This window comes from Pagrus pagrus (genome assembly GCF_965226575.1).
Source record: "Pagrus pagrus genome assembly, chromosome: 1".
NCBI classification, from domain to species: domain Eukaryota; kingdom Metazoa; phylum Chordata; class Actinopteri; order Spariformes; family Sparidae; genus Pagrus; species Pagrus pagrus.
The window spans coordinates 24,954,955-24,972,651 of record NC_140185.1 but is presented as its reverse complement, the minus strand read 5'-3'; the positions used below and the strand labels follow the sequence as shown (position 1 = coordinate 24,972,651).

Here is a 17,697-nt window from a genome sequence, read left to right as displayed (position 1 = left end):
CAGTTGCCTGTTTGGCTCAGTTAGTAATCAGGGAAACTTCTCTTAAGCTCCTTAACAAGTTTAATTCTGAAGAGCAAATATTTTTGTGCTACCTTGTTTTTTAAACTGCTATTAGTTTTCACACAATGTCATGCTTATTTGGTAAAACAGACCCTTTCCACAGAAGACGTGTTAACGCGTCACAGCAGGAAAAGCACAGGTGTTAATAATAAATTAACGATGGATGAATCCATGCAGCTGCTTCAGTTTCAGCAGGGTCCTGTATTGCTCATGCTGCTCACTGTTTCACCAACGTGGCTGACTGGGACACTTGAATAGAACAGAGCCATTGTTAGTGTTATTAGTAACACCTGTCCTTTTCATACTATGACAAATCAAAATGTCTGCTGTGAAAAAAGCCTATCCCCAGGCTCAGGGTGTCTCAGGGAGTCTATGCTTGGTAGTTGTTGGTAAAGAATGTATTATTTGTATTCCCTGTACACCAATAACATATTAACTGCAATATAAACCTCCATTATATTGTGAATATAATTTCTCAGAGGATTGTGAATCACCTTATTTAGCCTATCTCTAACTTTCTCTTGCCATTTGTATAGCCACAAATCACAGCGCCTCAGTGGGCTTATTCACTCCTATCTAGGAGTGTAGAGCCTTGATTCCAGTAAAGAAAATCTTCTTAATGAAAAAAAAACAAACTTTTAGCGGGAGAAACAAAAGATGGAGGAAAACTTGAATCAGCCTTTAAACACCAGATTAGCCTGAAATATATTACATGAATATATGTTGGTGCAAGTAATTATCCTCATGGGAAATTATAATTATAATGTTTGTAAATGGGAAAAGATTGACCATGTCAATATAAGAAATAAAAAGAATATTTGCTTAATGGTTCAGTAAATCTTAATTTCAATATCAAACGATTGTTCAGGCTTTAAATCACGCATCCTTCTGACGAGGATTAAACCACTAAAAAAAGAAAGAAAAAGTTTGGGACTTCCGGGTGGAGTCAGGCGCTGGTCACGTGACCCTCAGACGCAGTCATATGACGTTAGATTCGACTTGTTCACGCGGAGCTGCAGCTGAAGACGGTGGGGGAAGTTACTGCGACGAAGAAGAAGAGGAGGACGAAGAAGAAACCTCGTCTTTCTCTTAAATTAATGACAGCTGTTGTGTGGCGTGAGCTTGTGCAGTGATGTCCGCCGGCGGGTTGTTGGTGGTGTTTTTCCTGGCCGTGTTTCAGCTCGGCTGTCGGGCTCATTATGCCCCTGATGAGGTGACTTACCTGCCAGGCATGATGTTCAAACCCAGCTACCGACAGTGGTCGGGGTACCTCCAGGCTCGGCCGGGAAAGTTTCTCCATTATTGGTAAGAAACCGTCCTTGCTCCCACCTTGCTCGGCCTAAATTTTCTATTTTCTATTTTTTACTTTCTAAAATTGTTTAGAAAGTAATTGTATTTTATGCCATAAGTAATTTTAAATGAGTCCAAATTTGTAGTTTTTTAAGGTATGTGTGACATTTCTTGAAGGCATGCATTATCTAACCCTGGTCCTCACCCCCTGCAGGTTTGTGACCTCTCAGAGGGACCCAGTCAAAGACCCTCTGGTGCTCTGGCTGAATGGAGGCCCAGGCTGCAGCTCCTTGGATGGATTCCTGTCAGAGAATGGACCATTTCATGTGAGAATGCTAATTTAATGAGTACATAGGGATGGGAGAGTACGTTTTATTGCAAATTGTGATCAATAACACTCAGGATAAGTTGCTTGTGGTGAGTTTCCATTATCGGGATAATCGTGCCATTTCTTATCGTCCCACGCCTGCTGTACACTGACTAAACGAAACTCTGAATAGTTATTGATGAGTTTCCCTTTCAGGTGAACGATGACGGTGCCACGCTGTACGAGAACCCGTTCAGCTGGAACAAGATTGCCAATGTGCTGTACGTAGAATCTCCTGCAGGAGTGGGATATTCCTACTCCGATGACAAAAACTACGCTACCGATGATGACCAGGTGAGTTCAGACGGTGGACTGACTCCATTTTGAGAAGTAGACTTTAGAAGCAGCCTTTCCATTTCACTACTTTCTTCTCTCAGGTCGCTGAGGATAACTACAGAGCCCTGCAGAGTTTCTTTGCCAAGTTCCCCAAGTTCGCTCAAAATGAGTTTTTTATCTTTGGGGAAAGTTACGGTGGAATTTATGCACCAACCCTCAGCCTCCGCGTGGCCACTGGAGCTGCAACCATCAACTTCAAGGTGAGATGCTTCATGCAGCTTATCTTGAGCCTTAGACGAGCACCATCAGGAGCACCACCATAAAGCAGTTTGATGACTGAAGAGATGATATTTTACCCTTCAGGAAAAGACATTTGCAGTAAAGCCATGTGATTTATATTGAGTATATTTTGTTTTCAGGGCTTTGCAGTGGGAAATGGCATCACCAGCTTTGCTCTCAATGAGCAATCTTTGATCTACTTTGGCTACTACCACGGCCTCTTTGGAGAAGAGTAAGTGGCACTTTGTGGTGGAGGAAGCTTGTGTGCCTTGGAAAACAGTGTCATTAGAGTCAATTGTTTTCTCCTGGTTGTGCTCATGTAGCTCAGGAATCGTCTAGTAATCGGAAGGTCGCTGGTTTGAATCCCAGGCTCTCCCAGCTGTCTGTCAGTCGGCACCTTGCATCAGTGTATGAATGTATGGGTGAATGTGACGTGTTGTAAAGTGCTTTGAGCGGTCTGTAGACTGGAAAGGTGCTATAGAAATGTACCGTTCAGCAATGATTATGCTACTGATCTGCATCGATATACAGACATTTAAGTATTGTGAACAAGCCAAGAAGTTATACATGTTTATATTATACATATTACTCATATGAAGTTAATGGAGTGATTGTCATTTTAAACCTGTGTTTTATGTGCAGTTTGTGGCGTGATCTGAATATAAATTGCTGTGACAAGGGAACCTGTAACTTCTACAACTCCAGTTCAGAGACCTGCAAGACCCTGGTACATGTCCATTATTACGTTAGGATTCAGCTGGTCTTTTCTTGTGTTACTCATGAACTCATTAAATTTAATTTCTTCCTTGTTCCCTTCAGGTGGGTGTGGCCTTTGGTATTGTGTATGACAGTGGACTTAATGAGTATGCCCTGTACTTGAATTGTGAGGGTGGCAGAAGATCCCACAAAGGCTATGAGAGGACCATGACTCACCTGTTTAAGAACTACAGGAAACACTGGCTCACCCACAAAGTGAGTATTTCCCTCCACGAACAAGTGCTGCATGCACCTGTGCATCATGTTCTCATTTTCTTGTTGATGCTAAAAATCTTGACTGAAGTTTTCAGATCGAGTGGCTTCCTCAGTGTCTCTGGGTATAGTCCCTCCCTGCATCAACAGCACGGCTCAGATGAACTGGCTGAACAGAGGCGACGTGAGGAAAGCCTTACACATACCAGACATACTGCCACCATGGGACCTGTGCAGGTATGTTACAGCAAAATAATGAATGTAATCAGATGAATGCGATGCCAGGTATTTACCTGTAGTCGACAACAAGGGGTTAGTGTGACATTTGGAGACATAAAGTTGCAAAATAACAATGTGGCTCATTTGCTCCTGCAAGCAACAGTACAGGGTAATAACGACATGTCTTTAAGTCATTGATATTCAGTCTTTGTAGTCTAATACCTTAGACTATACTGGAGTAAAGACAAAGTTTCATATTTTGTTTTCTGATTCACCATCTAGCTAAGTTGGAGATCTTTACTGAAGGTCTGAACAACAACAGGAACACAAACATCTGTCATCATTTGTTAGAAGTATTTCTCTTTTCATAATCTCTTACTTCCCCATTAACTTTTAAAAAGTCAGAGAGAGACTGTCGCAAGCATAACTTCACTCAGCATTTCTCTGCAGCGTCCTTTATCATTTCCTTCATTTGCATGTTGGGCTGATAATTCTTGAGCGTGTGGTTGGATATGTTGTGTAATTTCAATCTTTTCTGAAACATTAGCCTGATAAAGAAACCATAATCATGGTCTGGGTTATTTAATGATTTCACAATCAGAATATCAATGAATACATATTTAGATAAAAAATAAATGACATAAAGGGGCAATAGAAATGATTCCTTCTGTCTGAGAAGTACCCTATATACAGTATAAATAAAATTATATAAATGCAGCTTGTTTTTCATGTGAAGGTGTTTGTCAAACGGGTAACGGGTGCTAGATATAATGACAAGAGTAAGGATAAAATGTAAAGTACTGAAATACTGTGTGAAATTGCATGAGCAGTTGTCATTGCTAGAAAAAAATCTGTATGCTGTTGTAACAATAACTGAAGGAGAAATGTACACCTATCAACACGTGTTGGACCAAACAGGAAATTTGATATCTAAAAATAGTAGACTCCAGACTGTCCTATGCTCTGACAATATTTTTTAAAAAAAAGGTGGAATCTTCTAATTTTTGCTTTAAAAACTGTTGTTTTTAACATTTGAAGTAGTTAAAGTAGTAAATTAAACGGCTGTCTTGAACCCGTTCATGTATCAATCTTGAAATCAGGTTGACTTACTGTAGTTTTGTAGTTGAGGTATTTTCCCATCCTGTCGGTGCAGTTTAGGTAGATCCAGGGACATGTTGATCTTGATCATGATGAACTCTTTTGTTGTAGTGATGAAGTTGGCATGCAGTACACCACCCTGTATGCAACGATGAAGGACGTGTATTTGAAGCTGCTCTCTCTGGGCCTGCGGGGGCTCGTCTACAACGGAGACACCGACATGGCCTGCAACTTCCTGGGAGACCAGTGGTTTGTGGAGGATCTTGGCCTGAAGGTAGGAACTCATTTTAGAAAAGATTATAAAATTATGTTATTTTCCAACCTCAAAACTTTTCCTAACAATAAATATTGTTCTCAGGAGACCATTAAGTACCAGAAATGGATTTCTGACGACCAGATTGCAGGTTTCTACCAACAGTTTGGAAACCTCACGTTCCTGACAGTCAAGGTAACCATCAGTGTGTTACTTAATTGTCCTGTTTTACTTTGATATGGTTGCGTTATTGTGAGGTACTGCTGTCCTGTGTTTCAGGGTGCAGGTCACATGGTTCCTCAGTGGGCTCCAGGTCCAGCTTTCGACATGTTCCAGTCTTTCCTCACAAATGGCTCCTACTAAGCCAAAATGTCAGATACCTGCACTCACTTGTTAGATGTACATTTTCTCAGGGAAGATGATTTTGGAGGGAAAGGGACTGTTCGGCACTTACTCTGATCATTTGTGTTGTTCGTACCTGCAGTGCAGTCTGAGTATTTAGAGAGGGAGTTGGCTTTGCTTTTCATCACTTTGGATTTGAAATGAAACGATGCAAGTCCAACAACGAAATCTATATTGGGTTGACAGTGTAGGAGTTAAAACCCTTTTTTAAACAGTCTCTCAGTTTTAAGAGAACACAAATAATTGTACACGTTAACAGATGTGACAAACTATTTATTCGGTTGCCAGCTTCACTTCTTGCACGTTTGAGGTTTTGTGCCTTCAGGATGATTTTCAGTAAGCGAAAAGCGTCTGCTCAGCTCTGTGTAGCTTTAAAAAGCTTCTTTGTGGCCTTGACTTAATGAGATTATTGTCCTGAAACTGGGGAACTATGCATTTATAAAAGGGTACAAGTCCTTCAACAGAAGTGAGAACCCTGCTTTAAAGTCAACACTTCAAGTTTCATTTCATATCTAATGTGCTGAATAAAAAGCCAAAACAGAAATTGCCCTCTTCCTGATACTCAAACTGCACTTTAAATGATCAAATGAAGCAATTGTCTGTGGCACTGATGTAAAGCTGAATCTTGGTGTTAGTGATTTTTATTGATATTTGCAGGAAAGTTACGAAACAGGACTTAACAATGCTCAAACTGCCTTGATCAAAACTGCAGCTTCACATGTCTTTATTAAAGAACTGCCAGTATCATACAGATTGTCAGATTTATTCACAAGCTTTGATCATAGTTCATTTATTGGTACATCACAGGTAGTACTGTTAAGTATTTCCATTTAAAAACTTTCCATGAACTTCATATTTGCAAGTCGGCTGTATGTGTGAGACAACAGGGGTCACATGATCTGATTAACTTGGAAAGAAAATGTACATCTTAAGACAGAAATCATAAATGCAACCAACATTCACTCATGACCAGACAAACGGTTGTCTGCAGCACCAAAAGGTTAAAAAAGAGATTTGACACAAATGGTTCAACAACAAACCTTAAGGTATTAGATTACACAAGGTCTTTGTATTCCAACAATTATTGAGTCTCTAAATCTTTGTACAGACCAGACAGCAGTACTGTTTTGACTAAAGCTTCTTTCGCTTCCTCTAAGTTTAACGGTAAAAGTATTTAGTCCAACAGTGTGACTAATGCAATCCCTTTTACATTCTGTCCCTCATGTCCACAAACAAAACACTTTTTGGTTATAATACAATAACAGTAAAAAAAAAAACAAAGGTTGTCAAGTCTTGAACCTCTTTGATTATAGATCATAACTCGTAACGTACCCAAGATTAGTGATAGTGATTAAATAAACCAAAGCAGGGATTTAATTCACTGTTTAGTCTTTAACTCATTGTAAGCGCTTGAATATTTTAAAAGTACTTGCAATACAATTTAATGATCTTAGTAATTGTGATTATGAACCTTTTTAATTAGTGTTCAGTAGAATGAATATTGCCGCATAAAAAAACAAAAGCTCACACTTTGGTCTTAGGTTTAAAAAGAAAACTAGAAACATCTGCAGTGGTGCGTACTGATTCAAGTAAATAAGTCCTCAGTCTGACAAGTTGTCTCTGGTCTATGTACCCAGAGCAAGTGTTTCCTGTAAGTTATGTGCAAACTGAATTCTTTGTAGTTTACATCCATGTTTTGCATACATTCAAAGTCCGTCTCATTTCAAACCCACTGAGGAATTGACACTCTTACGAGTTTTCATATCCTGAATGTGGAGTCGCTGCTCACCTCGGACACCCTGGTTGTCTGAAGGTAACTAATCTTTTGGAAAGGCCTGCAGGCTTACATGAACATAGCTTTGTAACCTTGTCTGAATAAAAATGACAGCCTTAAAGCCAATTATAGGATCATCGTCATAGTACGTCTCTTAACTTTTAGAAAATATGTAAGAAAATATATCAAATAAATAACTCATGATTTCCTAAGTGTTAAAATGTAAAATTAGTTTGCCTTGCCAAAATAGCTGAAAAAAAATATTTTTCAACTCATTAAGAGGTACCGACTGAAATTAAACCAACAACACACGCCCAGCCCTGCAGATAAAACCTCGCTAACGATGCAAACCTGTCTTAGATTTAATATGTTGACAAACTAACAGCAGCGTCAACTTAAAGTCTGGACCTGGATTAGACCTGGAAAACACTGCATGTCATTTTCAACAAGAAACATTTAACGTGCAAGTTAAAATACACAAATTGGTACAATTTCATCATTTAAATCAATTTGATTGTAAGACCTTTCTGTACAAAGTCCTTCAGCTCTTGTAAACAGGACAGTGTGTCGTCCATACAGGGTTCAGAGACAGGGAAGTCATTCTGTGCCCGTGTGGGACGGCTAAACCGCCAAAACCTGGTTCCACTGCAAGTTAAAATCATAAAAACATAAAACATGCAATTACTTTACATCAAATAAAAGGCAAAGTGTCCGGAGTTACTTGGCGCTGTGGGGTTTTCTCTGATGACTACCTGATGGAGTAAAGACCTGTGGAGCTCTAACTCAACATGGAGCAGGGATGTGACATGCCAGAGAGGTTTAAAATGAGTGTCATGAGATGCTTCATCTTATCCAGCAGTTCAGAATAGCAGCACACAGCCAAGCACCCCTCCCTCTGTCTCTAACAAGGAGTCCACTGTCCACGATAAAAATGTTTCTTTTAGCTCACGACGTCTTGATAAATGGAGTTGGTCGTGGTGAGGCCGAAGATGAAGGCTCCAATCGTAACCATGACGACACCCAAGACCACCAATCCATGCCAGCTGTGACACAGAGAGCGACAAAGAAAATCATCAAATCTGCATTAAATATTTGTTATGTTGACACTGAAAAATTGTGACAGATTAACACCGAACTCTGGAGATTTGTGTTTTAGTTTTTTTTTTAGGGCATCAACTAATTTTTTCATTATTGATTTGTCTGCTGATTCTTTTATCAATCTATCAAAACCCAAAAGTATTCAGTGACAAAAAACAAATCCTCACACTGATTAAACTGGAGCCAGAAATTGTTTGAATTTTTGCTTATAAAGTGACTATTTATTTAATATCAAAATAGGTGCAGATTAATTTTGCAATCAATTAAATCAACTAATGGTGGCAGCTCTAGTCTCGTTTCGTCTAGTCTGGTTTTGGTTTCCAAGCTCTGATACACTGTACACTACCTGCTCATCAGCAAACAGACAGAAAATATCTAAGAGTCAATCGTTAACCACATTACAGGGAAGTCGAAACAACTTCATGAGCAGGTGATATTGTGGGAGCTTATCCTGTAGATTTTCTGCACCCTAATGGCCAAGGTGTGATAATGCATCTTTAAGTTGTACTTCAACATTTCCTTTGAAGAAATTCATCCTCCGTTTCACCCATCCCAGAGTAAACATTAGCAAAGGGTCGATACAGTGCAGCACCGAGCTACCAGCTCTTGTTACAGACGCAAGGAGACAAACATTATAATGTAATTGTTTTTGAGAAGTTCCAGTGAAGCTGAAAGGGATCTGAGAATAAGCTGCATCTCACCTTGCAGATCGGTCTTCTGTCTCTGACAACTTGGCTTGCATCAAACACAAACCTGAAGAAAGAAAGAGACATCACAAGTTACAGTATGATATTAGAATTGCACAGAAATCTGAGATCTTGCTAAGAATGAGGGAAGTGTTACCTGGGAATACAAAGATAAAGCAGGCTGCCAATCCTCCGATCAGTGAGATCACCCGACCAATATCTGGGATGAAGAGGGCGAGGACGAGGGTGACAACAAACCACACCAGCGTCTGCAGGATCCTCCTCCTCTGCTCACGACGGACACACACCTCCACCTGCTCGCCCTGGAAACGCAGCCAAAGTCCTTCGATAACCGCCCTGAAAGGACACACGATTACAGCAGAGAGCAGTGAGGAAATGCTGCATTAACTGTGTTGGGAAAATAAGGAAAACTGTCTCGATCACATATAATTCCATGTTTTCTTTCCTGAGTTTTCTAATACTAGTTATCTCGCTAATAGTTTCCTTTTTTTCACAATTTTTAATACACTTACTTATTAAAACCTGCACATTTCACTGCATGCAACTGACCTGTAGCATTCTTATATGTGTAAAGTAATACAAGGCTGTTACTACCAATCCCTTGGGCTGGGCAATATATTGACTTTTTTTAAAGGTATAACGGTTTATTTTCAAACAAGACGAGACAAAACTGTTTATTTCGATAAGGTTTTATACTGCGTTACCCGTTTACTCTATAATGCCATGCCAGTTTGCATCTTCCCTCTCTCACTCCACATGCAACCCTGATCCCACTCCACCCCACCGGCTCACAACATCTCCTGCAACACTGACGTAAGCCCGTGTGTAGCACACTGTGCAATAGCAGCTTTTTTTGCCGAGCTGCTTATTTGTGTCAAGTGAGGTTTTTTGTGCTTGTTTGTGCATGAGGTAAATCATAGCACATCGCTATTCTACTTGGTAGTTGTAGTCTGTTGTGTGATGTGAGACAGCAACCTGGACGTGGAGCAGATGCATTTATAAGATTGCAGCACCGTGACGATGCAGATATTTCATACATGAGACGAATACAATGTAGAAAAACTATACTATAATATTTAAACATCAACATATTTTTAAGGTTGTGCAATTTAAAAATCTTTATTACAATCTTAACAACTGACTGAGAAACAGTATGCTGAACATGGATGCCAGAAGTGTGTCTCTTACCTGCCACAGAAGTGTAAAATAGGGTATGAGGTGATGACACAGATGACAATGAAAGCTCTTGCGATGGCGACTGCAATATCATTGGGGGGGTATGACATCAACACATCCTGACTGACATTGGCGCCGAACGTCAGGAAGCCACAGACTCCTGATCAAACACAAAACACAGCAAATATTGAAGTACTGACAGCCAGTCACGAGCCATCTTACTTGTAACAGCACTATACAATAGGGGCCTTCGGCTCTCAGCATGGCTACCTGCATAGATGATTCATGTCTGGATAATGTTATCAAAATCAAACACGTCTTTACAAGCAGTTTCCTAAATGTAATTAAAAGCCAATACATGCGAGACTCGACAGGTTACAGTGAGTAACGAGTTCACACGCTGATAATACCTGTTCCTATGTAAACGAAGAGACAAATTATCATGCTGAGAGTGACGACAACTCCCCAAGGTTTGATATCCTTCTTGCTCATGCTGTCGAACACCGGCACACAGCTGACGTGGCACTGCAGAGAGATCAGGAGGAAGAAGATCAGACGAAAAGAGTTAATAAATATTGAACCGTTTAAAAGAAAGGCATATCAAATGATACCAAATGAAGAGATACCTGGAAACCAAAGCATATGGTGGGCATTGCATTGAAAACTGCAGTCCAGGAAGCAGAACTGTAACAAACACAACGATTTAGCAACTCAAGCAAAGCATGACGACGTGGATGCTTCTGCTTGAATGAGTGGGTGGACAAAGCTAAAATGATTCATCAAAAGTTGTTAAAAAGCTTATAGCTGCATACATTAAAGAGCAGTGTTCATGAAATGTAGCAGAGCTCACCTGGGTGGAACATAGCCTGGGGTCATCTCTTTATCGGGCCAGATGTACTTTATAATGACCACGATGGTAACATACCAGGTCCCCATCACACTCAGTGTACTGCAATGACGAAGAACAAGAACTCAGACGTGATTATTGTACAAGGTTAATGTTGTTTTAATCTTCTGTGAGAAAATAACCTGAGTATTTGTACCTGGCATACTTCTGGAAGCCAATCTCTTTGGGGATGGAAAGAGGAAGAATGATCAGGACTGCAGTAACAACGATGGTAAACTTGCGGTCAGTGTACCAGTAGCTGTCTGCACCCTCTGGTCTATGAGCTATCGCGTCTATCACTGAAACAAAACACAGGAATTACGATTAAAACTTTGAGAAGCACAGATAGACAGAAGGAGACAGGGAAATGTATAGAGTAAGGAGTGCCATCGTGGGAATTTACTGCAGACTGCTGTGCGCATGGAAGAGATTGAGCAAAGTAGATAATTAAAGTCACGACCTCTCCATTTATTTCAAAAGACTGACAGAGGTGGAGGGTCACAGTATATTTCCTGGAAGTAGGAATCCTACACCGTCAGCGTCTCAGTGCACGAGTGGGTCACATGAGGGACACGTTTATTGAGTGAAAAAGCTGACTGGTGTCATCCTTGATGCTCTTTGCCCTCGTCAATGATGGCACTGCCTTTTTAAAAAAGGTTAGCAACCCTACTACAGCTTCCAGACATCTTCCTTTGTTTAAACACACAGATCACTAAAATGTAGCACAATAATGAGTCATGCATTTTGTCTGTTGTCAGGAGACAGAAATAGGGAGGCTGTATTGACTTTATCACTGTGAATATACTTACAGCGATCCAGCTGGTCTCCTATGACAATAAAGAAAGCGATGCAGGTCCCAAATGTGTAGATAGCGATGGCTACTTCACACAGGACACCGGTGACTTTTCCACAAGTGGCTCGAACAACCTCCTGATACGTGCTCTCATTGCTGACCTAAAGAAACCAGACAGATAATTAGAGATAGTAAGAGGACAATGATTCAGCAGGAGAGGTACTGGAATATTCTTATAGCTGTCCACAGAATATTGCATGTCCGAGGAGCGAAGATCATTGATATTCATTTTAAAATATGTATATATACACACAAGGGATGTTCAAAACAAGTAACCAGAAAGACAAGTTAAAATGTAGACTACTCAATTAGTCTAATAGAGATTAAACACTGAGAAAACTGTTAAACAAGCACAATGGCAGCTCAGTTGGTAGAGCGTGCGCCCCATGTACACAGAGGCTGTGAGGCCCAGGGTTTGAATCTGACCTATGGCCCCTTGCTGCATGTCACCCCGCCTCCCTCTCATCCCATTTCCTATAACTCTTCAGCTATTCTATGAAATACAGCCATGAAAAAGGGCAAAAAACACAGCTTTATCTATAAGGTTAAACACTGTCCAAGGAAATATTGTGTATATTATAAGAGCCATTTGAAATCACCAATTGAAAAATAAAATGTGTACCGTGCATTATGAATATTGCACATTACATGACAACATTTTAAACTGTTGGGAGTAAATCAAAATCATTGTGCAGTTTCTTTGACCAGCTTGAAATGATGGCTGTGTTGTGAGGCGGTGCATTAACATACATTAAGATAAGCTGAGGCCTTGAGGAGATATACCAGCTGAGAGTTCAACAGAACCTGTGGCTTTTATACAATGCTGATCTGTTAACGAGGCTCGAAATGATACCAAGAAAACTTTCCCCTGCAACGATAAAACACCACCAGCGTCCCTCAAAATTCTGACAAAAATAAAAAATAGAAATGTGATGATCCAGGAACGGTCCTCTAATCATCAGCTACCCATTTTTTCAATCATATGCCCACAGTGGTTTCAGTCTGCGTTTCTTTGCTGACAGCTGTGACAGTTGTTAAAACAAAAAACGACCTTCTGCTGATGCAGCTCATGTGATTCAAGATTTGACACAGCACAGAGTGGAGTCCAAATAAGGTATCAGATAAGTTGCCAACCATAAAGGATGAAATTTACTGGTGTAAATGTGTCTCATTACGTTACCATTTTTACACCAGCTCTCCACTCCACAAGAAAACATGCAGCAGGAGCCTCACTGCTGACTGGAATCATCTCCAGTTTAAGGTGTTATTACAGCCCAAGTAAAGTTTTAGGGCTGTTGAGTCATCATACACATAAAGTCAGTGGCTCTCATGGAACCACGTGCTTTAACACAAAGTTCATCTTACAGGTGAATATGACCGATTGATGCATTTTAAAGCAGTATCCTTCAGCTGTTTCCAGATCAGAACAAATATCATATGTAAAGTAAAATGAATGTATTCAAATGACTCAAACCTAGATGGATGGTTTCTCCTTTATGTTTTAACTAGTAAGCAAAAGTCTGAGCCATCAGGAAGTGAAAGTCTGAGCTTTGTTGCAGTGTACTACATTTAACCAGGAGTACAACCACGGACCCAAGTTATTGCACAAGGCTACTCCAGTTATTTCACTGGAAAGTAGTCCAATTTAAAAGGCTGCAGAACATGTTGAAAGAGAAACAAGTGGAACGGTAAGAGATGAAGAATCTGATCATCCTGAAGACACAAACCTTGGAGCAGTAGCCCAGGATCACCAGTCCACTGATTATGAAGATCAACATGAACTGAAACAAAAGAAACAGGAAGCAGCACATTATAGTTCCAGTTCATATTGTCTTAATGCAGTTTTGTGTTGGTCAAAAGACAGAAACAGGAAATACACTCAGACTGTCAGCAGTTATCAGCTCAAGCACTGTGTGCCTGCACATACGTTAGAGCCCAGATCAAATAATCAAACATTGATTTCAGAAAACTGTGAAGTAAAGCGCCATGTTTTTCCTTTCAGCTTTTCTTAAACCCAAAAATATTTGCTTCTCTCTCATTATATGACATAATATGTTGGTGGTCACTCAATGGGTGGCTGCAATGTAATACCTGTGCACCATCCAAGTCCATACACTTATAATGCTTGTTTTGGCCACTGACAGGCTCAGATTGCTGTTCAAAGTGTTCTGTTCAAACGATTCCTACAAAGATAAATGTTTTCATTAAGAATAAAATCATTTTTGTTTGATCAGAAAAAGCTACCAGACTCCATTTGCAAAAACAGTCATTCAAACTTGACTCATTAAAACCATCCTGATTTGTCTTTCCAGTGTTCCAACAATTAACAACTCTAATTTAGTTTAAATGAACCCTTAATCCACCACTTAGATGCATGAACAGCATCTAAAATCACAATATTTTCACATCCATTACAGTAAATTCGGGATTTATTTCAACCAAACCAGAGTTGGTGATTGTTGGAACAGTGGAGAGAATAACTAAGAAGGTTTTATGTTTGGTTTTGTTTTTCTGGAGTGTTTGAATGAAGTGTGTATCATGGCAATAAAATTACTGCTTCTGCAAATGGAGTCTTGTGGCTTCGGTGAGAACAACATGGCAGAATTTTACTCTTGGATATAAAGGTTTTTTCTCTGTAGGGATCCTCTCCATAATGTTGTCAGACATCTGGCAATCTGAGTCCGTCAGTGGCAAGAACAACAAGCACTTTAAGTGGATGTACTTTGCCTGCAGGGAATACACTGCAGCCTGTTTCAGGGCTGCAAACTTCAGTGGTTTAAAAAACACCAAAGTGAAAATATCCTCTATTGGCCTCTAGTAATGTCTAATTAGCATCTGTCACCAGACTGACATTTTACATACTCAGTAATGAACAGAATTGTGGGTTGCAGGCCAAGTTATCACATTACAGCAAGAGTTTATAGACCGAACATGTGCCTCATCATCCCTCACTGGGATCGCCTCACCATTTGAAGCATCACTCCTGCAGTTACTCCTCCGGCCATATTGAAGGCTGCAGGGAAATTGAGTAGGCCTGCTCCCAGTGCTGCGTTCACTACAATGAAGACCGCTCCAAATGACGACACACCCCCATTCCTCCTCCTGTCTGTCTCAAGAAGCCGGTCAGAATCCACACTGGGGCTCTGCAAGAGCCACGCTCTTTCTCCAGAGTCATTACTCCCAACTCCGCCCCAGTCCTCCACATCGGTGTTAATTGCCATGCGTCAACAGGCTGTAGCTTGGCCTGCCAAGCCTTACACACTTCAGAAGATCAGTCTCCAACGCTCTGGATCCAGAGAAGTTGATCAGAGGTAGAAGCAGTGGTGGCAGTTTATGTTCAGTGTCTGAAGTCCCACAACAGTCAGGAGACAGCTGATGTTTCTGAAGGTGATCACCAGCTGCGTCAGTGTGGCGGTGGAGCTGTTTCGTGATCTGTAATGAAATATTGTTGCATTTAGGGACACTTCTTTCAAACCAACACACACTGTAAATCAGTAGAAAGTAGTCATTTGTTACGTTTGTTTGGATTACTGTGAATAAATGTGAGGCACTGGAGTTGTTTTCAGTGAGGAACTTATTTTCTGTACAGTTGGAATTAACCTGAATAAATAATATATGAAAAGTAGAGGCAGGATAGTCAGGCCTTGTTGATCTCGAAGAAGGCTTGAAGGTCAAAATGTCATTCCAACTTTAAAAAAAAAAAAAAATGCATATGAAGCCGGTGTGCAATACTTTTTTTGCTTTCAAGTCCTTCCAGTGTCCCATGGTGTGTATTACTTCTCTATTATAGCACTCATTACAACATTTTCCATGTCAGAGCCCACTTCCATTGTCAAGTGTGCAACCTTAGGCTCTAATTGGCTGACATGAAACTTGCATACTGCCGTCTCACACGATCTTGGTGAGTATATTAAGGTTTGTTGTGGAGTTTTTGTCAGACTTTGCTTTAACAGTCTGGTTATTGCACAACAGGGACCCGTGTAGAGCCTCAAGTCAAACGGCTACACAAGTATTTCCCCATTAACACTGGCCGACTTTAATACCGATATATACACTACTCAAAACTAGTTAGGGATAATGGGATATGGGTGCATATATGCATGTGCATGGATATGTAATAAACGTCAAATTAAATGTGTTGCATTATTTTTGGGGACCGAAAATATTCACAAAACACAGAATAACAATTCAGATATGTCACAGAATAAACAATCAAGTGAAACACTAAACTATCCCACTATCCCTAACTAATTTTGAGAAGTGTATGCTTGTTAGATAAAAGTAGGAGATGGTTTAGCACTACACACAAGCCAAAAATGTAAAGATACTTTCATTAATTTTTAGTTTTCAAGACCCTGACAACTATCTGATGTCACTGTGTTTGGTTACATGTCCTCAAAAAAGATCATGGGCTCGAGAACAAACAGAAATCTCAAAACAATAAAAAACCATTTGGAGAAAAGTACGCCTGGTGAGCCTCTCATTAAATCACGAATGAGTTTACATCAACAGAAACTGTAGTAGAATAAGTAAAGCAAAGGTTACAGGAAATAAGAAAAGGTGCTGATGAAGTCCAGCTGACCTCAATTCAATGTACTGCTAGCTTATTCAGCACAGACAAACCTTCAGCTGCCAACATTAAATAATGGTTAAACACCTCACCTTTTAATGTGATTAGAGTATTGCTTTTCTTTTCTTTTCATTAACACAACAATAACTTCTGTCAACGCAGTCAACCCCTTTGTCACTCTGCGTCCTACAATAGCTAGCTAGCAAACGTTACACCTAGCTAAACACAAAATACAAGCGAGATCATTTTTCACATAACAGTCCGCACATTTAAATACTTCTACATCTTTTATATTCGCTGTTATGTCGTCGCTGTTAAGTGGTGCGAAGAGGATAAAATGCTGATAATAAGGAGCAGTACCTTCACTGTTGAACAGCCCCCACCGCAGGCAGGTGATGACTGAACAGTCTGTGTTTTGGCAGCCAGCACAAAGCGGAGGAGCATGTGACGCTGCGTCACGTGACTGATATTCTGGGTCTTCCGCTTGCTTGGAATTGTGGGTATTGTAGTTATCTGCAGTGAAACGACTCATCCTCCTCCTTAAACGGGCCAAACCCGAATATTTATATAGAGAAAACATATTTAGCACAAGGGTACTTGTTTGGAAATGAGGTAAGAAGTCTTATGTTGTGTTTTTAGCATTGTACAATTAGTTCAATGACTGATAAACTAAAGAGGAGTAAGGTAACATTTTTATCAGTGCATTGTAGATCAGAGCCAGGTTATCAACTGGGAAAAGTGGCCAACTGTATCACATAAGATTGTGGTGATGTGATTGATTACAACTTCCTCTGGGAATGTCACTACTACTAAAGCAGGAAATTAACTGAGGTGATTATGGTCTTTGAATCATTTCTGCATTATCACCTTATCTTCCAGCCCTGTTATGTCCTGTAGAGGCTCTGTGAGAGACTCCGCTGAAGTTTTGTAGTCCACCTAACACTAGCTTCAAGGGAAAGCAACGTTGCAGCATTCTCCTAAACAAATTAAGTAGAAGGGGATTTGTTCTAAAACGTCAGAAAAACAACCAGGGAAAATAAATAAAATGGCTCCATACAGCTCGCTGGCGTCCAAACGTCCTAAAATCCCAAATTGATTTGAAAAGTCTTTATTTAGGGTCAAGCTGGTGCACCCACTTCAGATTGGGTGTGTGAACACTTTTAGTTTAGCAGCTACAGTAAAGATTTCACCTTAAAAAAGTGCAAATAACATCCTTTCAAATCATTTTGGGATCGCTGGGCTTCTGGAGACTTGGATTATGCTGGATGAGCTGTATGCCACTTTGGTCCCCATCTACTTCAGTTGTTTAGAAGAAGGCTGCATCACTGTGAAGCTTCAGAAATATTTTGTTGTCCAAGAAACCCGACTTTCCATCGGCATGGGGAAGAGTAGATAATGAGAGAATTTTAATTTTGGGGTG

At 40.2% G+C, this 17,697-nt stretch overlaps 2 protein-coding genes across 2 annotated transcripts; one reads left to right on the top strand and one right to left on the bottom strand.

The window, feature by feature from the left end:
* The first annotated feature begins 1,057 nt into the window (after positions 1–1,057).
* On the top strand, positions 1,058–5,962 carry LOC311259574 (lysosomal protective protein). Its single transcript, XM_084356805.1, has 11 exons — positions 1,058–1,365; positions 1,565–1,676; positions 1,874–2,011; positions 2,095–2,253; positions 2,413–2,504; positions 2,915–2,999; positions 3,092–3,244; positions 3,333–3,478; positions 4,670–4,832; positions 4,917–5,006; positions 5,091–5,962. The coding sequence occupies exons 1-11, from the start codon at positions 1,193–1,195 to the stop codon at positions 5,172–5,174; spliced, it is 1,395 nt and encodes a 464-aa protein (XP_084212931.1). The 5' UTR covers positions 1,058–1,192; the 3' UTR covers positions 5,175–5,962.
* slc38a7 (solute carrier family 38 member 7) lies at positions 5,906–16,715 on the bottom strand. The gene is made up of 12 exons (XM_084356817.1): positions 16,638–16,715; positions 14,674–15,139; positions 13,435–13,488; positions 11,664–11,808; positions 11,012–11,153; positions 10,819–10,917; positions 10,595–10,652; positions 10,379–10,493; positions 9,981–10,128; positions 8,929–9,128; positions 8,787–8,838; positions 5,906–8,030 (listed from the first exon to the last, which is right to left on the bottom strand). The coding sequence occupies exons 2-12, from the start codon at positions 14,926–14,928 to the stop codon at positions 7,928–7,930; spliced, it is 1,371 nt and encodes a 456-aa protein (XP_084212943.1). The 5' UTR covers positions 14,929–15,139; positions 16,638–16,715; the 3' UTR covers positions 5,906–7,927.
* Positions 16,716–17,697: the final 982 nt, after the last annotated feature.